The sequence below is a fragment of the Agelaius phoeniceus genome, chromosome 3 (genome assembly GCF_051311805.1).
Source record: "Agelaius phoeniceus isolate bAgePho1 chromosome 3, bAgePho1.hap1, whole genome shotgun sequence".
NCBI lineage: Eukaryota > Metazoa > Chordata > Aves > Passeriformes > Icteridae > Agelaius > Agelaius phoeniceus.
The window spans coordinates 94988243-95011543 of NC_135267.1; the positions used below are offsets into that span (position 1 = coordinate 94988243).

Below are 23301 nucleotides of genomic sequence, written 5' to 3' on the forward strand. Positions count from 1 at the left end.
CCTTGATTTTTCAAAAGCTTGTGAGCTTTTTCCTCACCACTGAGCTCCTCCAGAGCACTAAACAAAAAAACAAACATCCAAACCCACTCCAGCTTTTCTTTCTTTCCCTGAAAGCAGGGAAATGCAAGTATTTTCCCTTTGTTTGGGAACTTTATTTAATTTTTACTACTTCAAAGGTGAAACAGAAGAAAGTCTGTGCTTAAGAGATCAAGGTCACCAAAGTACCATTAATATAACACCTGATTCCTGTGACAAAAGAAAGGTCCACACATGTCAAAGTTCCCGATCTAGGCTGAAACCGCCTTAAAAGCTTAATGCCAAGGCTGCCCCTTTACTTCCCTTTTTTTTCTTTTTACTTTCTATTTTACATTTAGGAATTGTCAAGGGCTAAACTCAGTCTCCATGTTGCAATTTAGTAGCTCAGGTTGTACTGTTAACAGTTACATCAGCATAAGGATTCCCAATGGACAAGAACAGCAACAGATATGTTTAGAAAATGTCTTTGAATAGACAGTAGTATTTAAATCTAGCGAGTTATTGATCTAGTACACTACAAACTCTTTTCTGCTTTGGACCATATAGGTGCTTTATTAATTTGTTTCAGGAATTGTTTTTGTTTCAGACCTCAGTGCTGAAAATGAGAACTACAGCATACACTTGGGTTTCAGTGACTGCAGTTGCACTGCTTACAGCACTACACCAGGTATACATGTAGGTCACTAAGGGATAAGCACCCCTCATATTTCTGTCATTGCCTTTAAATACTTCTTATTTTAAATTTGTTGCAAGTTTAACAGAACCCTACGTCTCATACTTGAGTGCATTTTTAACAAAATAAACAATCCAGATGCTCAACCACACAGCTTCTACATCTGCTGCTTCTCTATTTAGATATCCGGTTCCTCAGTTACTGGCAAAACCAACAATCCATATTCTAGGGCTACCAGGGTTTTATTCAGAGAACTATGTTACATAAAGTGGCAGGAAGGGAATTAAAGATCATTTGAAAAAAATCCTGAGATGCCATTATGTTATGTGATACTTCACCTGACACGCTTGCAAAGGACGAATAAAACACCAGTGCCAAAAACATAACCTCCCACCCATCTCAGCATTCCAGACTCGCCCTGCCCTCAAATCCTAAAGGGAAGCAGGCATCAAGGGGGGATTTGCCATCAGTCTCCTCATCCCCAGATGACTGCCCTGCCATCCACCCATCTCCAGCCAGCACTGCTGCCAGGGTGGTGGCATCCTCAGCTGGGTCAGACACAGGTCTGGCCACCAGCCAAAGAGCCACAGCTGAGGCAACAGACAAGCCCAAGCAGTGCATGGGATCAACCCTCTTGATAGCCCACAAAACCAAATTGTATGTGGCACTTAATATCACATTTCCCAACTTTAAGCAAATCCACAGCTTCCCACCCACACGTTCCCTGCAGTTTACTGACCCAACAGATTTCTAGAATGGAAGTTGACCTGTGTGATTACTAATTTCCAAGAAGCCACCGCAACAGAGGAAGGCACTTACCCTCATCATGATCTCTCTTTCTATAATGCTGTCCTCAATAGAAAACATTTCAGACACAGGCCTTTCCTTGACCGGCTCTTTCTTGACCCGCTCCTTCACACTGGTGAGGTCAGGCTCCGAGATAGAGGGCCCCAGTGAAGACCCATTTATTGCCACTTGATCAGTTCGAGAGACACTGATGGCTTTGGAAGGCCCCGGCCTCATGGCCTTGGCCCTGGCGACAGCCACAGAAATGCTAACGTGGTCCTGCCTCAGCGCTCCATTGCTGACACTTTTACGAGGCCCAGGGTACTCTGGAGGAGGTTTATTTGGTATTCTAGCCAAGGCAGCTTGCAGCTGAGCACTGTACTCCATGTTCTCATGGAGGGCTGCTATCCGGGACACAGATTCCTGCGTTTCCTCCTCCTCTTCGCTTTCACTGCTGTGTATCAGCATAGTGGCATCAGAAAATGTCTTTTTGTGGTGGTAGTGAGGGACCTGCTGAACTTCATGGCCCATCTGAACCGGCTCTTCCGGCTGCACCTGCTCCCGCAGAGTGTTCCTGCGTGGCAGGGGGGCGTTTAAAGTTTTTAGGGCCATGGCTTCTATGCCACGCACCATATTGCTGATGACCTCCAGGCTGTGGCGCTTGTTCACGGCCGCGTGGTGCTTCACAGCCATGAGGGGCTCACTGACCTCCTGCAGGGACTGGCGCACCACGGGTGAGCTGTCTTCCTGGAAGGTCTTGACTGAGAGCTGGACCTTGCGGGTGACCAGGTCGGGGCTGCTGCCGCTGACATACTTGTGCCGGTGGCTGGCCAGGTCGGGCGTGCTGGTGGCGGGGCGTGGGCGCGGGTATGGAGGCGGGGGCCTGAAGAGATAGTTCTTGAGCATGTGGGTGGTGTTGTAGCTCTGGCCGCTCTGCAGCTGCATGTTGGCCAGCTCTGGGGTGCTGACTGTGTGGGATATGGCACTGGCTGCTGTCTTATTCTGGGCAGCATTGTTGGGGTTCATTTGGTCAGACGGGGCCACAGGCTTGTTATAGGCACCCCCCTGCGGCCCATAGGTGATCGTGTAAGGGTGCCTCTCTCGAATCTCAGGCTGGCTGTAAACTAGGTCCTCTGGCTGGTTGTAAGCATGTGTGTTTCCAATATTGAGATTCCTCAAAGACTGACTTTGGCTGTCCATCTGGATCACCCCTCTCTTCATTTGCCTCATCACTGTTTCATAATCTGGAGTTGGCCTGTAAGACGGGACAATGATTGCACTGTGTCTGTGGCTGGGGATATAGTCTGCTCTCATGATGTCACTCCCCGGGATGCTCAGATTTGAGGACATTGGAGATGCCTGGATGAAGTTCTGTGAGCGATTGAGGGAGTTCATGCTGTGGGCACTGCATACACTCCCATTGGGTCCATTACCATTCAAGTAGCTGAAGTCCATTGGACACCTATCCAAACTGGTCTGAGACCTACAGTAGAAAGTTTCTTCATTTCCATGGAAAATGCTATCTGTGTAGAGCAGAGAGAGAAATGTTGACAATTTTAACCCACAAGGACTTATTCACTGCTAACAAAGCTTCAAATGCAGTCTGCACCAGTGAGTACAGAGATAGCTTAGTGCACAAGTGCAGGGAATGTTTGGTCTTGGGAGCATCCTTGAGCCATCAAAATAGAACTAAAGCAAAGCTACCAACATAAACATTCCCAACACTTAGCAAAACATGGTAGTAGTTCAGATCCTTGTGGGAAACATGAAAGGGGAAAGAGAGGAAGTGTTTTTGCCTGAGGTGGCAAGGAAGAATAAAGGGGCATCTCCTCCCTTAGCATCGTGAAAGGGTTCACTGATGCTGGCACCTTAAAACTCCAGCACTGCAAGCATATGGTTAACCTGAAAAATTCTCTTGTCTCTTCTGTTGATACATGGCTGTCTGAGATTTAGAGTAGCAGAGGACTGTGAAATTGGAAATCCTACTTTAGGCCAATCAACAGTTTTGAAGATCTGAAGACACATTTGGGTGATCAAAGCTCAGTGAAAAAAAAAAAAAAGGAAAAAAAACCCCAAACAACAAACCACCCTGCAGATGCACTATAGAATGTTAAATGCTTCAGCAAAGCCCTGAGAGGAAATCAAGACAATAAAGATCATATCCTGGATCACAACTTTACTGCAAGTCTGTCCCTGTTGAAAATCTTGTAAGACAAGAGTAGTACTCCCAAACTCTGAAATCAGCGAGTTCTTTGAAAATGTAGAAAAGTCTCTTGTAAAACTAAGATAATTTTACAATTCTTCTAAAATTGAGAATATTCTTCACAGTCTCACCTTCACAGTAGAACAGTAGCAGCCACTAATTCAAGTCTACTGTATGCAAGGAACTCTACTAAATGGCTCCTTTCAAAACTTACCAAATTCTGCCTTAAAAATAGTCAGACCCCACAATCCAAAACATTAACAGGTATGATTGAGAGTTCCTCTGCTGCTGAGAGTACTTCAGCTGCACCTCTCATGAATTGCAAAGAACAGCAGCCTAACAGACCTGGCTACGTGTATTCCAAAAGGTGGGGTGGTCAAGGGTGTGAGACTCAAGCTGTTTAGGGGCTGGGCTCCATTCCCAGACTTGATCAAAGTAACCTGGCACAACCTCTTAAAGAATTTATTTGTCAAATATGGGCGTGAAAACAGTTAACCCTCCTTGTGTCTGTAAGGCTAACAATGCAGGCAGATGGTGGTGAAAAATCGGCAGAAAAGGTTGGCCACAGATACAGTTTCATGAACGGGACATTATGATTTCTCCTACAGTAAAAGCTTTTTGCTGTCTCCTTTTCCCTCACTCGGTTTCTCTCCCTGGCCCCAGCTGGCACTGCCTTTGAGTACAGCCATCACACTCCCTTCAGAAATTATTTTTTCAGTTCACTGAACTGGAATACCAAGTTTAAGGTCCATATAATCACACACAGATATTTTAGGGAAATTTGAAAACTGGAGTTGGACTTCAAACAGAAGACTTACTGCAACATTAACTATAAAACTGCTAGTTCTCCTGCAGCAGCAGCTCCCATTTGACCATGATGGCATTATAAATCTGGATATAAGGCTTAGGAGCTTCTTTGCATACACATAAAATTGAAGTACCTTAAAGGGAAAATATATGCTCTAAGTACCTTGTGAATTATGTGTTTCAGTGTAGTGTTCTCCACACTGGACATGCATAGGAGGCAGTATAAAAGGATGTTGTCTTGGCTGAAATAAAAGCACAAGGAAATAAAAAAGCATTAGCCACAATTTTTGCAACTGAAACAGGAAAAATGGTTCTGTGCCCTTTCCACTGAATACTGCTCCTTCTTACCCAGCCAAAAACACATCTTGGCAGCTCCTTATAGAACAGATAATAACTTTTTGTAAATTCCTTGCTAAATTTTGTTACTAATCTAAACTGGCCAGTCCAAAACTGACCAGTTTAGAGTTCTCAACCACTTCAGAAAACAACATCCCTAATTTCAGCTCTTTTAAAATTCTTCACATTTTTATTAAAAGCCTTTGCCCTTGAAGAATTAAACCCAAACAAAACAGACATCTAATCAGGACAAAAGCAGACATGGAACAAATTCAAGGATTTAGGACACTGTTACACACGCAATAAGACCACATATGGATTTAAAATAACTCCGTAAATTACACAAACATTGAATTCCTTAGATAATGAATTCGAGTTTACTCCAATAACCTGCACTGAAAGAATTTTTTAAATGCAAATCCCAGATGGGGCAATTCAGTATTAAATCAGCAGGATCATTTACAGAAAATAAATCAGAGCTGATGCTGTATTCCCCAGCTTTGTCTCTTGGTAAACCAATGTGTTTAGCAATTCTACTTTGCCACCTGCTCTGCAATGTCCTGTCTGGTGTCACAGAGCAAAGTTTATGAAAACATATTTCAATATATGAAGTAAGCAGAAAGACAAGGAAGACACTCCTGTCTCATGAATGTGTCCTCCTTAGCAGCAGAATAAGGGCTTTTCATCCAGGCTGATTCACGTAGTTCAAACTATTAAGGAATACTGTGGATGCCCAAGGCAAAAAACCCCACATAATCTGCCTTTGTGTGCACATGCACCAAATAAGCACCCTGCAAGTTTGCTAGCAAAGAGGGGGTGGGGAAGGGGTAAGATTTACATTTTCCATGTAAATGGTGAGAAGGAATAAGAATCAAAGATACCGAGCTCAGTATGAATTCTTGCATACAAAATAGGTGTGTTAAGCCAGAGCTGGAAAACAGCAAGAAGTATTTTTGCTACAAGAACTGCTTCCAAAGGTATAAAACCCTAGTCTCACTGAACAACCTGGGCCAAGGAGACTGCTGTTGACAATTTTAGTAGAGGAGCTGAGGCTGGACCTGGTGCTGGAAAGCCTAACAAATGGAGGGCAGAGAAAAAGTGCAAGGAAAGAGAAGTGACTTCTACTAAGAATGCATGCATCTGGAGCAGACAGTTTTCTTTGTGATAGATGTTATGAAAGGTATCTGCAAGAAATCTGGAATTTTTATTTCTAAGGCCCATCTGCCTCCTCTGAAAAAATAGAACCCTGGGGTCTGCAGAACAACAATTAATGATGACTTATTTTTTTTAAAAATCAGGTAATTAAACATACCATTATATTAAGGTCTCCTACACTGAGGGTTTTTTTTTTTTTGGAAAACCAACATTGCTGGGTGGTCTGACAGGAAAAAGAGACAGCAGAAACCATGCCAAAACCATATAAAGGGTCTTGATCTGAAAGCAAAGAACATGATGCCTAGTGAAGTGGCAGAGCCTCACCCAAAAGATTCCACTTCACTTCCCATTTCTGCCTACTGATTTATTGCTACACAAGACAAATGAATAGGTAGGTGTATGAAGGTATGTGCAGTTCAGAAAACAGTCAGGAGGGCTTTTTTTTTCCTCCCAAAGAGAATTGTTCCAACAAGTTAGCAGAACAATTATGAAAAAGGCAGCTGAAAGTTCACCGTGAGCAGTCAGCAGCCCAGTGCACTTTTTTCAATTGATGAGCCCACATTCTTCCTCTTGATCTTCCTGAGATTCTGGGGATTTAAAGCTTGTTGCATGCTTATGCTTAAAACAAAGTGTCAGCATGATTTGTTTTTTCTTTTGAAAGAGCAGATTTCCATTTTTCACATACAATTTAGAAAGCAGCTCACTTTCCCCCCTCATGATATTACAGAGGCTGTAGCATAAAAATGCAAAGCACCATTCATTTTTTTCACCGTCAGTTTTTCATAGTTATTTCCACGGTTCTAACTCATAGATACCAAAAATATTGTAAATATGCTACAGAGAATGCAATACACAGCCTGTGTATTGCATCATGACACCTTAACAAAGGAAAGACAAAGAAACCTGGAGGCAGCTACAGCAGCTTTCCTGCCAGTGCCTGGGACACAGAGAGTGCAACTTTAGATCTAATGGATTCTATACATTCACACAGGAAAATAACCTGCGTTGAAATCTGCAAGGATAAAGCTATCTTAAAATCAGTACCTGCTTAAGCCTAATTTTGGAACATTTTCACAAACTGTAACCACACTGTGGGGAAATGTCAAGAAAACACTCGCCCACATCACCTTTCTGCCAGGCAGCAATAGGGTAATGGACTTTTCACTCTGGAAAGGTCTACAAAGTAGGTACAACTTATACCACACATGAAAACTGGCAACCTGCATAGAGATAATATTGCCCTCTGTCCAAGGAACCAGCAGTGCTACTGTTACAGAAATTCAGAATCGGTTAAATAAGATGAAAAAATACTGACATACTAGATGTTAAAATTTAATCCAAAAAGAGTTTCTTTAGAATGGACAGGAGGAAAAAAAAAAGACTAACATATGATTTTTTTTTGGTAAATATTTCAGGAAAAAACACCCAGTTTTGTCAGATTGATAGTGCTTCTGGGGATTAGTTAAATAGAAATAAAAACAATTTAAGAAAAACTCTGAATCACAATCTTGACTGATTCTAATAGTTTAACTTAAATTAACAGTAATTTTACACATAAAATAGGGTCCTAACCCAAGAAGCTGCTAAATTGTAAGTAGTCTTTATATAAAAACATGAGGATTGAAGAACTGTGAAATGTAACATTTTGTAATGACTAGATTTGATGCACAGAGAACAAGACACTTCAAACTCTTTCTAGAGGATTATTTTCTCTACATATTGAAATAGCCTCAATGCAGCAGAAAAGATGCTCAGTTTCTGCATGGCAAATAAAAATAGAATGCCTTGAAGACTGTAATTTTTACTACTCAATGGTGATATTATCCAGTTAATCAATCTGGGCAGTCACACCCTTGAAACTCATTCCAATCATATTGCCAACAAGAAATGAGTTAATGGGCTTAGTTGAAATTTAGAAAGTCGTTCATCTTACACAATGCCTCATCCCATCAGAAATGGTATAGATATTCTTAAAGACCTCACAGTGGCACGTACCAAAGATGACCTACTCCAGGTTGGCCGTCGTCGGATAGGGGGAGGAGAATTTGATTGTCTGTGGAGGAAAAAGAGAAATGATAGAAACCACAATATCTCAATTCTGAGTCAAGAATGAATGGGAAAAACAAGATGTGAAGAATCTGTTCATATTGCTCATTACTGAGATTTTCAGATATATGGATAAATGAAAATAATTCAGGTTCTCTTTTAAATACAGGAAATGTTCCCATTCCAAACTATACATGCCTTTTGATCATTATCCTGTTTGGCTCACATGGAAACACAAGAAATAAAAATTCTGGTTTAAAATGAATTCAACATGTCTCTTAAGTAAAAAACTGAACATGGCAGACAGGTACAATCTCAGGTGACTTAATGTGAACATTAACACAAGGACAATGTTATGAAATTGACAGCAATCACTCCAAAGCAATGCAACAGATCAGGAAGAAAAGGAAAAAAAAACCATCTGGTTAGACAATACTAGCAGAGCCACATACAATGTTAGAGTAGCCAGGTGCAGTGGAAGGAGCAAGGAGTGTAGGAGATAAAAAAATACGAGAAAGGGAAAGAAACAAGTTGAAAGGAGGTAGAAATATAGTGCTTACGTGAAGAGAGGAAAGGTGGAATTTGTCCTCTTACAGTTTCTGATCTGGTGAATGATGTTATGTGCAATTAGAGGAAAGGCACACAGGAAAACAAACAACTATCATTTTAACACAGAGGGCAGGAAAATTATTTGGCTAGAAAACATACACTGGCATATGCTGTCATCAATATCTGAAGCTCTAGCACACAAGCTTATACCACATGAGACCATGGTCAGGAGAGCAGTTCTAATGACCAAAATACATTGAAACTTGTTATTTCCCTCTTTGACTTTGTGACATCCCCTACCTTTATTAGTCCAAATATCTGCAAGTGGCCTGTGAATTTGCTACATACAACACTTTCATAGGACCCACATACTTATGGTTCAGTGTTTAGTAAGAAACATGATCAGAAGCTATGGCTTCTGCAGTCTGGATTGTGACTGGCAACAGAAAGTTCTCTCTGTTGACCCCAACACAGCTTCAAAGGGGAAATATCCCAAGGTGGCACACTATGGTATTTTGTTTTCTTTCTTGACTGTCACAGGGAAAACAATCAGGAGCTCCCTTTGAATTCAATCCCTCTGGAACCATTAAAATTGAAATTAGTATTGGACTACTGAAATCCATTATATGCTGCTAAGAAATGTCTTTTCCAGTCTTTCACTCACTTCCCAGGAACTGTAAGCAACATGTAAAATCTAACCAACATCTCTTTTCTGTAAGTGAAAAGATCACTTGAAGCAGTTCACCTCTCTGGACTCTCCTATGCTCTAACTCACCATATGTCAATATAATGTGGGCACACATGAAAGACCTTCCAATCTTCCCCTCACCATTTTGGCTTTATTTTCCAACAGATGGCATTACCCAGCTGAACAGATGGGATGTCCAGCTCTAACTAGAGTTGTTGATAGAGATGAGACTTCTTCATGGTAAGTTTTGCAAGAATTTAATGTTCTCTGTTATACATGCCCAGCACACCACGAAAATTTCTCAAAACTCTAACCTTTTGAAAGCCAAATTTATCTCAATCTGAAAATGTGTGCTGGTACAAATGAAACATCTCAGCTAAGAAACAGACTTTTGAATTAAAGCTAAAGCCTAATGAATTCCTCCTTCAGTGAGAAGGAATCCACCTATGTGAGAGGACTAGCTCAAGGCCAGTTTCTAAGAAAGTGCTCAAACCAGAGCCTAAAGGAGACTTCAGGTTTAGATTTACAATCTCTGCTGTGTTGTGGCAGCACAGCGACGCAGATTAACACACCCAGGTGTCCTTCCTTGTTCAGCATGCATAAGAGGCAGATAAATCATCCTGCCCAAACTAGAAGATGACAGCCTCCACTCTCCAGCACCTTTATCTGCTGGATGGGCAGTGCATCTGCTGCTACAGCTCACATTTTGACATGCTGACCAATGTCACCTTTCACTCCAGTTTAAGCTAATACTCTGGGCTATCAAGAGCAGACACCAAGACCTCCAATTCAAGACTCCCTGTAGGATTTGACTGTGCGAGGAGCACCAAAGCTCACAAGACTCCCAACCATCTGTCCTTGCTGTTGGTTAAAACAAAACCAGAAAAAAAGGGAAAGGGGAGAAGAATAACTGACATACGTGACTAGGAAAAAAACCCAAAAAAATCCAAAACCAAAAACAAACATCACCTCCCCAACCCCAAAAAAAAAGAAAAGAAAAAAATCCCCAAAACCAAACAAAACCAGTCATGCCAAAATTCAGACCAATTCCAAAGCAAGGTGCCAGAAAGCAACTGTGAAGCAAGAGTACTCACTCTGTGCAGATTTTGTTCTGTTTGTAGAACTTGTGTCTTGATGCAAAGAGACGTGAAATATATTTAGCATTTTCAAGATCATCCTTTAAAAATGAGAAAAAATAGGAAAAAAATATTTTGTTATTTTTACCAAGAAGTGACAAAAGCTTTTTAAAAATCCAGTTGCAGGAATGCTGGGTAAGGTCTCCCGTGGCCTATTCCATGGTCTACCATGGAATTGGCTCCCAAGAACACATCTAGTGGTCTCAAGAGCACTGATGGCATAGGATTACTGAAACCCAGTGGTGTGCATTTACACACTGCCACTTCACTGCTAAGGCACAGTATGGGGGGACTGCAGCAATAAAATGGCTCAAGCTTGCTGGTCCAGTTTCTGTACTGGCCTTGGTTCAGGGAGATGTGGAGTGATTTTACACAGCACAGAACAGCCTCGTGGCCCTCTGAGTTCCAGTATGTACACATATGGTAGCTCATTCCCAGTTTCTACTTATGCTGCTGTATTTATGCCATTCTAAAGGCACTTCAGTTTTTTTGCAGACTTCCCAGCACAGGACATTTCAGGATGCTTGGAAGAAAACACAGAAATTAGTAGCTAAATGAAGTTAATTTCTCTTTCTGCATAAAGTACAACAGGAATGTGAGGGGGGTGGTGTTATGCAAGTGAGCCTCTCTGGGAAAAAAGAATTTTAAAGGTTTATTTTTACATAAGTAGCTTTCATGATGACACTGATCAGATCTTTTTCTTACTGTGTGAAAGAGTACATTCTCTTCTTTGTTGATCAACTCTAGAACAATTGAAGACTTGTTATGAGCAATATTCCCAATGTCATTCCACCTGCAGAGTAAAAAAATGCATTGGAGTTTGCCAACACATACATTCAAACATTTCACAAACACAGTAAGAATCCTTTAGTCAACATCAGTCTCATTTTATGGGAAAGGTTTTCAGTAACTTTTTGGTGAAGAAACCTGGTCAGGAAAACAAGGAAATCAGGTTCTGATTAAACAGCTCTTAACCCAAAGCAGGAGAGTTAAAAGCTGTCTTTAAAAATACGAATTTGAAGACCCACAATAGAAGACACATTGAAAACACAGTAATGATAACCATTTTACTGAACTGTGGCATTTTGGAACTGATTGATTTTGGTGACATGTAACAGAATTATTTTGTTTTAAGTATCATTCCTCCCCAAATGCCGTTTCCACCTTTCATTCAGCGCTAATTCTTGCTAAAGAAGGTTAAGTTGACAACATGGTTATGTAGGCTATGCATACCATGTTAATACTCTGGCCTTATGTTTGCAATCTTTTTTTATTTTTTTTTTCCCAAGTAATTGTGAGGTTGCCCAAGATCTGAGTTATAATCTTCTTACAAATAGCTGACAGACATTTGCGTACATTGCATGCAATCCACGGGTATGGAAGGGACTTGTTTGTTCTGTTTGCAGCATGCATTCCTCTTCATGTCATGGCAGGATGCTTGCAGTACATATTTCCAGAGAGTTAGAATCCCAGCACTAACTCTCATTTCTACATGTAAAGAAACTTCTTGCTTTTGTCACCTGGCCCAATTAAAGGATTATCTAATTCCTTCTCAAAATTACATATGCAAAACCAGAGCTACGGGGAAAAGGGAACACTAACATTTTTTAAGCTGACTAATGAAAGCTCTTTTAAGGCAACCCTCCCCCCAGAATTCCAGCTGAAGTCTGATATAAGCCTTAGCTACTGACTGAAAATCAGAGCACCTCAAAACCCACAACTTTAAGGCTGCACAAAATTCCTACTCTAATCACAGGGATTAGTAAAAATCCACTTCAAGTAAACAGCAACAGTAATAAAAATACCCACTAGAAGAGAAGCAAAGAGCGAAACTATCCTCCCTGAAACCATGGAGATTTCTAGCAACATTTTCATACAGAACAAACCCACAAAAGAAAGTTAATGGATAAGTAATTCTTATTAACCAAAATAAACTGCATAAGAAACAATAGAGTGACACAGCCCTGATTCTCAAAATCACAGAATAAGAAAGCTGAACATTTTTTTAGTGGGGCACCTAAATGTGGCAACCACATTTTCAGAAGTGTTGAGCTCCCAGGCTGCCAGCTGTGAGGTTTAACAGATTTGTATTCAGAAGCATCAAAGAAGAAGACAAAGACAAGAGAAGAAAAGGGATCAAAGCCTTGTAAACTAGAACAAGATACATGACAGGTTACTACAACTTTCTCGCCATCCAACCCATTCACAGACATCAGAAATTATTCTTTATTTCTCTTTGGGCCACAAGACCAATCCTGAAAACAGCAAGGTTACTACTCCTTAGTTAGAGGATTGGCACTATTACAGTCACATATGCAAGTAAGGAAAAAAATCCCACACATACAGCTCTGGATAATAATATAAAAGACCCTCATTTTTACCTATAGATCACAGTTGTCCTTCCAATTCTGTTTTTTATGAAGATGCCCATGAAGAAAATACCAAGGTGTATGTCATTTCCATGGTTATCCTGCAGAGAAAGGATAATAAATTTAATTTAATAAATACTCTGGTCAATAGCTTTACAGGAATGCATGCTGAAGTACCAAAGAAAAGCCCTTCATTGTGGATGCAGGACCAACCTATATTTTGCAGCTTGACTGGACTCTGATTTTCATTATTTAAGAGCAGTTAGCACTTAAGTGGATTCATTGTGCTGATTAGTGAGAACAGAAGAAGGATAAATGACCTCCAAGTTCTCCTCTCCAAACACCATGCAGACCACAAACTGGCATTCACTGTATAATATCCCACCTGTCTTTGTGATTGCAACTATCTAGAGCCTGTAGGAATACCAAAAGCAGTAGCTCTCTTTCACAGTCATGGTGTTTCTCCAGACATCTGTTAAAACATGTACAGATTTCAGAACACCACACCTGGAGATGGAATCCCTCTCAAAAGCTCTACCCTTCACACTTCCTCCTTTAAGTTGTCCATGTAGAAATTCACAGCATGTCACACCAAAAAGTACTTTCTTCTCTATGCAGCTATATCTTCTATCGATTTTCAGTAGTTGGGTTAAATATTCAACTGCACACACCACATAAAAACAATGCAAAACCAGTGGACTCTAAGAAGTCCTATTACTTTTGCACCTACCCATGTCTCCTTGCAGGCTCCTGTTTGAAAAACCACGTGCTCCTGATCCATTTTGCAATCTGTTTTCTTAAAAAATCTTTTCCTATTTTTTTTTTTGCTACAAAAGCTTAATACTGTTGACAAAGAGGTTTTTCTACATTTATCAACAAGCAAGAACAGTTCCCCCTCAGCTGCATATATAGTAATTGAGTCACACTTTAAAGTGGTAAACAGAAATCACTCTAACACCACAAGTGTGGTTAGAAAGCATGGCTAGAAGAAAGGATATGCCTGCACACACTGTACGAACCATCAGGTGCCCCTGCATTTTAATAGACTTGGTTAGAGCTGTTCTCCTGGCCTTGCTGTGCTTGAACCTCAGAAGGCAACGATGGAGTTTCTGCACTTGTTTAACTATTGAGTGCTAGGCCTTTTGCAAAAAAAATCACAGTTGTCCTTCCAATTCTGTTTTTTATGAAGATGCCCATGAAGAAAATACCAAGGTGTATGTCATTTCCATGGTTATCCTGGCTGGATATTCATCCACAAGCTGAGAGACAGCAGTGTAGTCTGATTAGAGGATAACACATTCTTCTGCCTTGTGTCACAGGGAGTTTTACAAGGCAAAAAGATTGGGAATGCATGGCCGAAAATGTATGCATTTGTACACATACAAGTACATGTATCTACGTGTGTGCGTGTATACACACAAATACCCACAGGGAAAGAAAAACACGTAATTCTAACAACATTTTCTACCTGGGAAAAAAGAGAAACCTTTTGTTTTCCCCTTTGAATGCAGTTCTGTTTGTGTCCATGGCCAGCATGCTGCTCCTTGATGCAAGGCTAACACCTTCCTGCCATTTTGCAGAGCACCCAGTCCATTGTTCATACTTACCTTACAGACACATGCAATAATATCTAATGACACTTCCAACACAGAAATCTGTTGCAGTAGTGTGCAGCATTATTCCAAATGAATTTGAGGAGAGCTTTCATTTAGTTCATTGACAATGAACATTCCAAAATTTTTTGGTAGGTTGAAAGTTTTTTGCCATTCAGCTCCTCCCCTCCAGGCCAATTCTAAGATTGGTGCCAAAGGATCAATTTTGACTTCAAAACAAGCAGGGAGCTTGTTTTGTTTAGTGTGCATTTGGGTTTGTTTTTAAATTCCAAGTTATCTTTAAATAGCAGGAAAACCACTCACAATCCACCACTTATGGTGTCTGGGTAGGTTAGCAAAAAGAAACGGGTCATGTTGGGAACAGTGGTTTTCAGTTTCTCAGCACAACCTTATCATGGCAGCATGTGCTCCATAAGGCCACACATCCAGACAATCCATGGCAGGATGGGACTTCCAGTGAAGGGAAAGTGACTGCAAATGCAAAATAATCCCTGAAATTCCCACTTATTAAAAATGCATGGAGGACCTGCATGCACACATTGGAAATTAAGGAAAAGTGAAGTTAATGGTTGGTAAGTAGCAACTTAGAAAGACAAGGTCTCCTTTTCCTATCCTGTTAAAGATGACCAGAACTGAGATTCATTTGCCCTGGCCACTCTCCCATTGACAGCAGATGAAAGAAAAGCAAGGAGCATCTCTTATTCCCAAGAGAGCACACCCTAGAACATAGCAACCTCTTCTGTAACAAGGATTTTCATGGAAGAGAAGCAGCACTGTAGGCCTCATGTTGCAATGTCCGTTCAAACTACCAGCAGTCATTTCACCCTCTGAATCAGTTAAACAAGTCCTGTCTCTTTCGGACAAACATGACTTGGATGCAGACCAAAGGTTGCTGCAGAGTTCTGCATCGTTTGATTCAGAGGTTCCTTTATAATATACACTGACATACCTTCACAGGGAAAATTTCCTGTCCAAACCCATCCAGACGTTCCACTTCATTGATGTACATTAGCTCAGCCTCTGCTGCTGTAATGCCACTGCAATTACATTAACAAAAGGCAGTGAATAGCTCAATATTACACACACACATACACAAATACTAGCAAAAAAAAAGTGAGTTTCACAAACCACTTGAGAAGACACTTTGGAAATGCTGCCTAGAAATGCACAACACAACGATAGCTTTCAACATTAGGATCCTTTTCAGCAAGGGGGCAAATTTTACTAAATGTCACTAAGCTAAGGTACAAAGCACACTTCAAATGACAGGAGGAACAAACAGAACTGATCACATTACTCAGCTTCTTCCACACATAAAATTTCTCCAGGCTTTATTAAACCACCAGGTTGTGGATAGTTTTGGATGGACAACTTGAACCATAGGGGTGCTAATCTGTCTGAATATTATACAAGGCCACTGAAGCTTCCTAAAATGACTTAAAAGGAAAGACCTACATTTTCAAGTTGGCTGTTCAAAAACACAGGCACTAAATCCAAAAGTTGAACAGATTCTCTTTCATAAGAGAGAACAAACCAGCTGAAAACTTTTACACACGTGTCTACACACTCTCCTGTCACAGCTCAGGAATTCAAACAGATTTCAATTCTCAAAAGCAGGTCAGAATAGATTACAGGTTGGTCCAAAAAAAGCCACTAATAATTTTTCTCCTCTGTACTCCTCCTTACCACAGCTTACAAGCAGAAATATCGGAACCAAATACCTGGGAGAAGGGAGGTGGAATATGATCTACCTGCTGAAGTGATAGGAAGTATTTGCTCTTTGTGTTGCAGAAATAGCACTATAGAGCACAGCAGGTGGGAAATCTTTCCTTTCAAGTCTGTGAGTTAACCAAGATCACACAAGCAGCCTATGGCAGGGAGAGAACAGAACCAGGCCTGTTCATGGCCAGCTTGGAAGCTATTCCTTTGGTTGCATCAAAGGCCCAGGCTTGCATTGAAACTCAAAACTGAGAACGGCCTTAGACTCAGAGATTGGTATTTGTCCTTTTACAACCACTTTCTCTCATGTAATGGGGAATGCAGCATCCTTCACATAATATTCCTATTGCATATGACATGTGGGCACTGCCATTTTTTCCCATAACAGCACTCTAGAGGTTTGAACACTTCCACCACTGAACACCTGGACAACATGAAAGACACTTGCTCACAAAGAAGGTTTTTTTAGTGAAGCACTAATGCACACACTCCTGGCTCATTAACTAGTAACACTATATTGTGTCTTCTCCTTGAGACTTCAAACCCAATTCCTGTTATTTTCATTTCCATTACACCAAGAGCATTTGTATCCCCCTCCTCTTGAAAGAGGCTCTCGGATCACCACTGATCAAGTCACAGGGTCTTTCACATCAGGATTTAAATGAAATCAGAAAGAGAGAGGACTCAACTGCATAGCACCAGTAGGGTTACACATGCTCATTAAACTCAAGGGTGTAAATGCTCGTTTATTTGGGATTAAGCTCCTCAGCCATTTTGTGTTTACAAGAGGCAGATAATCTTCTGTGATAGACTAATTAAAAATCCAGTGACACAAAGCATAATAGCAACATGAAGATAAGCTAGTTAAACACTGCCAGGAATGCATGGGGAGGCAGGGAAGTACTAGAATGATGATAAAAAAATTTTTAAAAAATAACACAAACTTTATCATGTCAAGCTCACCTGTGAGTTCGGTGCTCCTGAGCAACCTTCTGAGTCAGGTCCTCCAGGACAGCTTCATCCTGGGTCCAATCCTGTAAGAACATGAAGCAGCATCAAAAACTAGTCAGCCAAAGAGAGAGAGCATAATATGGCAGACAGAAATTATGACAGCAGAGAGTTCAAGACTTGTAGTAACAGAGAGAGGACCTATCACTGACCGCATTGAAAATTCAAAACATGGGATGCTGAAAATATGTGAGAAGAACACAAAACTCTGATTTTTTTTTTTTTACCTTCTTTTGAGAGGGTAAAGAGATACTGTTAAAAATGGGGTGAAGTCTTTATTATTCCAAAACAGAGAACAGAATACAGAGTGCAGACCTCTTCCTGGATAAGTACTGAACAAATCCTTAAAAAATTTGCAAATCTACAAAATAATAGATACCTTTTAAAAACAATATAATACACAGACCATGGAAAAATGGAAAATGAATTCATGAGTATTTTTTGAAAATAAAAAAAAAAAATGGAAAATTGAGTATTTTTTGTCCTGCAACATACAGGTACTCCCTTCCTCACATTAAAGGGATTGAGTTTTGCTACTTCTTCCAAGATGCATTAAAACCTACTTTATGCTTGCAACACATTCTGAGCAGAAATTTTTATACTCTCCAAATTTAATAACATGCGGTAGAAACAATTCTGAAATAATTGGGAGCAAGTTAATAAAGGAAGTCTACTCATAAATTCAAGGCCAAAAAAAAGGAAGCTGAAAAACTTTCTTGCAAAACCTCAAAGTTCTTACTTTTATTGAAGAAAGCCTTAAGGCTGCATGTAATGTACTTAAATACACTGCTTCTTGCTCAATGGGGCCCTCCCCTCTGATATTTGCTTCTGCCACAAAAAAATGTGAAAGTGGTAGTGTGCTAATGAAAAATGGCATGGTACATGCCTATGCACAGCCACACACCTGTGGGGTGTACTGTGTACATAACTTTGTTCTTTTCACTGCTGAAGAAATGCCATTTGACACATATTGTAGCCTCACAAGATCAAACAGCACAAACGCAGCTGCCCCTCCCTCATCCACAAGCTCACTTCACTAATGAATTTATAGCCATGTTCTCAGCGGAGGCTTTTTCTATGCCCCAAATTCACTCAAATCCCCCAGCTTGCTTAGGGACTCGTTTGTATCTGCAGCACTTAGCCACTGTTACTGAACTTGCAGTGAAAGATTTACTTTTAGGTTATCCATCCTCCCCAGGAGAGCAAAGAAAAGTAGTTAAAGAAATGTCTAGAGAAACAGTTGATTTAAGAGTAGACTTCTGAAGGTGTAGGAAGCAGACACTCTGCTGATCTTCTTAAATTTAGCAATAGTTGCGTGGATGAAAGGCAAAATACCACAAAGCGATGGCAAGCATACAAAGCAGGAGAGCTGACCACACCACTATGGAGGCAGCTGACACAAAAATAGAGGGTCTGAGATGGGCTCAAAGAGTAAATTGCTGAACCACAGAGAAATTAACCACCTGAAAGCTTATCTACAGACCTAAAACCTCCCCTAATTTTTTTCTGAACAGAAAAATAGTACCAGTATATCCCTGGCAGTGCTCAAGACCAGGCTGGATGGGGCATTGAGCTGCCTGGTCTAGTGGGAGGTATCCCTCCTCACAGCAGGGGGCTTGAAACTCTTTGATCCTTAGGGTCCCTTCCAACCCAAACCACTCCATGATTCATTTTATATTGAAAGAACTTGGCAAAAGTTCATTTACAAAATTACTCCCTGAGGAGTAATTTGAAAAGCAACACTTTTCTCCATATATAATTTCAGCCATCTTCTTTGCCATTTAGGCTATCATACATGACTTCATAAGCCATCAACTGTACACAAGATCATCAATTACTTATCAATAGATAAGATGGCTAACCAAAGAAATTCTGCTCCATAGAGAAGATAACAGAAGTTTATTAGTGAAAGGTTAATACTGAAGGCACATTTTACATGTATATTCTACATAAAGCATATTCAGATCTCTGTGCATTCCCATCTTCCTTCTGCTTTTTTCAGATTGTATTGAACTATCTAGTGGCTCAAATTCGCACTTTCACTTCAAGACACCAGGCAGATGTCACCTTTTTGGACTTAAGATGAACTGTCCACTGCAGTTCCTGTGCAAAGAGCATGGGTAAGTAGGATGAAATGCTTCTCAAGCCTTCAAATTACAGTGAGATGAATCATTCTCCCTCTACTGCTCCACTAATTGCAGAGGGAAACCAGATGCCTTAACTTCCAGGCAGCTACATTCAGGGCATGGGAACCCCACCCTGCTTCCAGATATTTTTTCCAGTTGGAAAGAATTCCATAATCTTTTATATTTATGAAGATTACACTAAATACTCACACAGATGGACTTGTTCATCTAAGACAAAGCCAGCCTTAGCTTCAACAGGCATTTGTTTTGGTTTATTTCTTCTCTAATTCATCCTCCCAGAGAATCTCAATGTCACAGACTGCAAGTGCTTGGCATTTGTCACCAAATTTCCAACACCATTAGTGATCTAAGCTCCTTCCCTAAACATTCAAGTTATTTGCTAGTTTCCAAATGCAAACTGAATTTACAGCGAATGTCCTTGGAGAACATTTTGAGAAGACCTGATTCAGGCTTCACTTGAGTGCAACAGTCAGCTGATGTAAATCCACACTCTCTTCAGGAGTGGCTGCATGGCTTGTCTTGTGACACAACATTTACTACAGCAGCAGCCCTTACATCCCCTTGATGTGCCATGTTGCTAATATCACAGTACTGCTATTATACACCTTCTAAAACAGCTGCAAATCCTTTTTTTATTCAAAGATGCCCGTTTCTTTTGTGGGCACCAGTTCCTAGTGAAGGCTCAACAGCAAGTGAAAATGGGCTGACATTCCACAGCATAGAATAATTCAACCGCAATCAAGTTTCGGGGAGAAAATTTTGCTTTCACTAGTCCAGTGCTGGTGCTTTTACTCTGTTATCAACAAAGCCATCTCTGAGTCATGGAGAAATTATTCAAAAGACCACAAAAGAGAGGGATAAGGAACTCACCATAGGAAACAAAACATATTCTCGGAGGAAGTCATGAGATTCAAACTGATTATAGTCTCCAAAATCCGCTGGAAAAAAAAAATCAACACAATTACTCATTTTGGCACTTTCCACACATGTCAAGACCATACTCAACCTTTGCACAGATGCTTAGTTTCAAGTGGGCAAGTTCTCTCTGAAGCCACAGCCCAGCACAAAGACTTTTGCTTGTACTTTAGCTTTTAACATGGAGGTCTGAAAATAACAGTGTTATTACCAGAGATCAAGTGACAGCCAACAAGTAATTTCTTTCTTTGATCCCTAATATAATGACTATTTGCAATGCTTAACCATCAGGAGTGCAAGAGTTTGTTTTTCTGTAGCCTTCTTAAAATCATACCCCCATTAAAAAAATGCTGGGATTGCTCAGCCTCCTTAAAAATTGTGCACACTTTTGCTTCTCCACCATTTCCAATCCTGACCAGACAAAAAAATAGAAAATTTAACCTAACTCTGCTACAATTCTATACAGTTGAACAAAACATTAATTTACAACCTATAAAGGTTAAAAACCTATAAAGCTTTAGATTTAACCTAAAAAGGTTAAAGGTCAGTTTTATTAAAAATTGTCAATAGCCAGCATAGGGGAAGGTTTATCCTTCTGCAGCCAACCTAGCAGTGCAGGCACTGTGTTGGTTTAACTGACTGGCCCACATCTTTCTACTCACTTCTCTGCTTCTACATCTCTCCAAAAGATACTCATCTCCATGCTCACATTCCCTCATCTGTCAGGCTGAGGATTCTTGCCCAAATGTCCTTGAGACCGTGGAGTTTTGGAAATGCTTACTAAAGGCTAAACTACATTTTAAAACCCCAAACAATGCCTATATTTATCTATCTGTTAAATATACAACAGCTTATATCAAAAGAGGATCTTGCCAGGAGGTTTTTATTTTATATTAATTGAACAGGATCAAACGCCATCTACAAGATACTCATATTATAGGAGTTGGAAATCCCCACCATAAATCATTTTATCTAAACATTCTTTCAAAGCTACTAGACAATTTCACATATTGAAGGATGCCAAAAATGCAGTTTCATTTTGTTTCTACCTCAGAGTTATGTTTTAACATAAACAGAAAGAAATCAAAATGGGCATGAAACAGAGTCTGCAAGTTTAAAAGAAATAAGTATTTCAAATACCTTTGGTTGCATCACATGCAAAGGACAAAGGAAGTAATACAAGGTCAGGAACAGTAGGATTGACTCAATCTCAAAATTGGGAAAAAGCTCCAAAAACATATTCAGTATCTATTCAGACCTTACTTACACACTGGAAAATCTTCATTTACCTAAATTAAAAGATTTATTATGGAATCTTATACACATATTTCCCTTTATTAGACAAACATTTCAAGATTTGACAAGAAATATTTTCCCTTCAATTTTAGCAAAGATTTAAGATACAAACACAGCATTTCTACTGCTCTAAAAAAAGACCATAAAAGCATTTCTCTCCATTGAACCTTTAATTGTCAAGAATCAGATCCTTGTGTTTGCTATTATGTATATACTTCCCCCTTCCCACTCATTAGAGAGCATGTAGAGAACATCACTGCTGAAACTCTGCCTCAAGTTCTCATAGTCAGCTGTGGATAGACTGGAACATACTTTATCCAAATACAGGGCTTCTTGCTCTGCACATACACATTTTATGATCCTACTTTTATTGATGTCCTTAGGAGTCTCAGAATAAAAATCATATTGTAAGAAGTAGTTTATTATTAACTTATAACTCACATAACAATTATGGTCATGTGTTCTTTCATACTTCATATAGCACTATACAGCAAAATGAGATTTTAATTAAAGGCAAAATTAAAGCTGCTGCCATGTTTTTTGATGTAATTTGCATTTGAAACCAGAGAACGTGAAGCAAATTCATTACTGCAAAGTACTCCGTGGTCAGGGCTGGAAGAACTGGTGTTTTGTTGAGATCTGCTTGCATGAATTTTAGAAATAGGAAAGTTGAGCACTGTGATGTCGTCCCTCATTCCCACCCTGAGGCTGTGAGTGTTTCATCCACAGCAGTCCACCCATGCACTTTGGAAACAATTGGAAACCCAGCTGCTGTGAGCAGGAGTCATGCAGGGCCTCAGTGCCCAGTCAAGATGAAGGACAAACCACAAGAGCCATTCCTGGACAGAGGCTATGGGGTCACAGCATCCTACCTTGCACTGCCAGACCAGCCAGTCGAATCCCCTGCTCAAATGAGGATATCAATCGCCCATCAAGAACATCCTTTTTCACCTGTAGGTAATACTGATATCTACCAAAAAAAAAAAAAAAAAGCACAAATGAGCACAAATTATAGTATCTATATGCTTGCACATTTCTTACAGGGAAAAAAAAGACTGTGGAAAGGAAGGAAAAAATCACCCCAAACAGGTCGGGCTGTTGAACAGCAGGCCTGTACCCAGCTTCAGAAGCTCCTCATTACCATAACAAACCAATATGATCCCTACCTGTGCAATGCTTCCAGATGGATGAAAGGGAAAATAAAAGGCAAATAAAAGGCTCTAGTTTGGGTTCCCCAGATCACACAGAAGAGGGACATCTGTGAAGATTACCTCTTTTGTAAATTTTATAGAGACCATGCAATCTCCAATGCAAAAAGGGGCTTTTCCATGTTTCTTCTCTTGTTTTTGATCCATTGTCACCATTTTGATTGAAGAAATAGAATTTTAGCTATACACTTTGTCTGCTGATTTACCTTAAACTATGGCCCATAAAAAAGGTTTTCTAATTGGCATTATTCATATGTAAGGATGACTAAGACACACAAACCAAGCAAACACAGCTTCTAGCACAGTCCATGTGTGCACTCAGCCTCATGCTTCCAACCCCTGGGTACACCTGGGTCATCCAAATCAAGAACCTCAAAACCCAACAAATGGGATTTCAGGCTGTGAGCAGCACAGAGGTTACTGCACCCTAGAGCTGCATGCCTGCTCTCCCTCTGAAACTGAAAGTGGAGGCCATCCACTTAAAATGCCATGGATTTAAGAAATAATTGCTTGAGATAAACTGGGATAGAAAGAATTGGTACACAAGCACACAGCCAGTCCCAGAGACTGCAAGCTCTGCAAGGCATACAGTGAAGAGCAGTCAAAGTCTG

General features: G+C 40.3%; 1 protein-coding gene across 1 annotated transcript in view; it reads right to left on the reverse strand.

Moving 5' to 3' along the window:
• The window catches only part of PTPN14 (protein tyrosine phosphatase non-receptor type 14), a 71923-nt gene that overhangs the window by 18642 nt on the left and 29980 nt on the right, over nt 1-23301 (reverse strand). Inside the window, exons 4-13 of the mRNA XM_054630016.2 lie at nt 22355-22452; nt 20142-20209; nt 17080-17150; nt 15347-15434; nt 12797-12885; nt 11121-11208; nt 10374-10456; nt 7992-8049; nt 4669-4747; nt 1529-3018 (exon numbers count right to left, since the gene is read on the reverse strand). Of these exons, the coding sequence (XP_054485991.2) occupies nt 1529-3018; nt 4669-4747; nt 7992-8049; nt 10374-10456; nt 11121-11208; nt 12797-12885; nt 15347-15434; nt 17080-17150; nt 20142-20209; nt 22355-22452 (2212 nt within the window). The remainder of the gene's footprint in view (nt 1-1528; nt 3019-4668; nt 4748-7991; nt 8050-10373; nt 10457-11120; nt 11209-12796; nt 12886-15346; nt 15435-17079; nt 17151-20141; nt 20210-22354; nt 22453-23301) is intronic.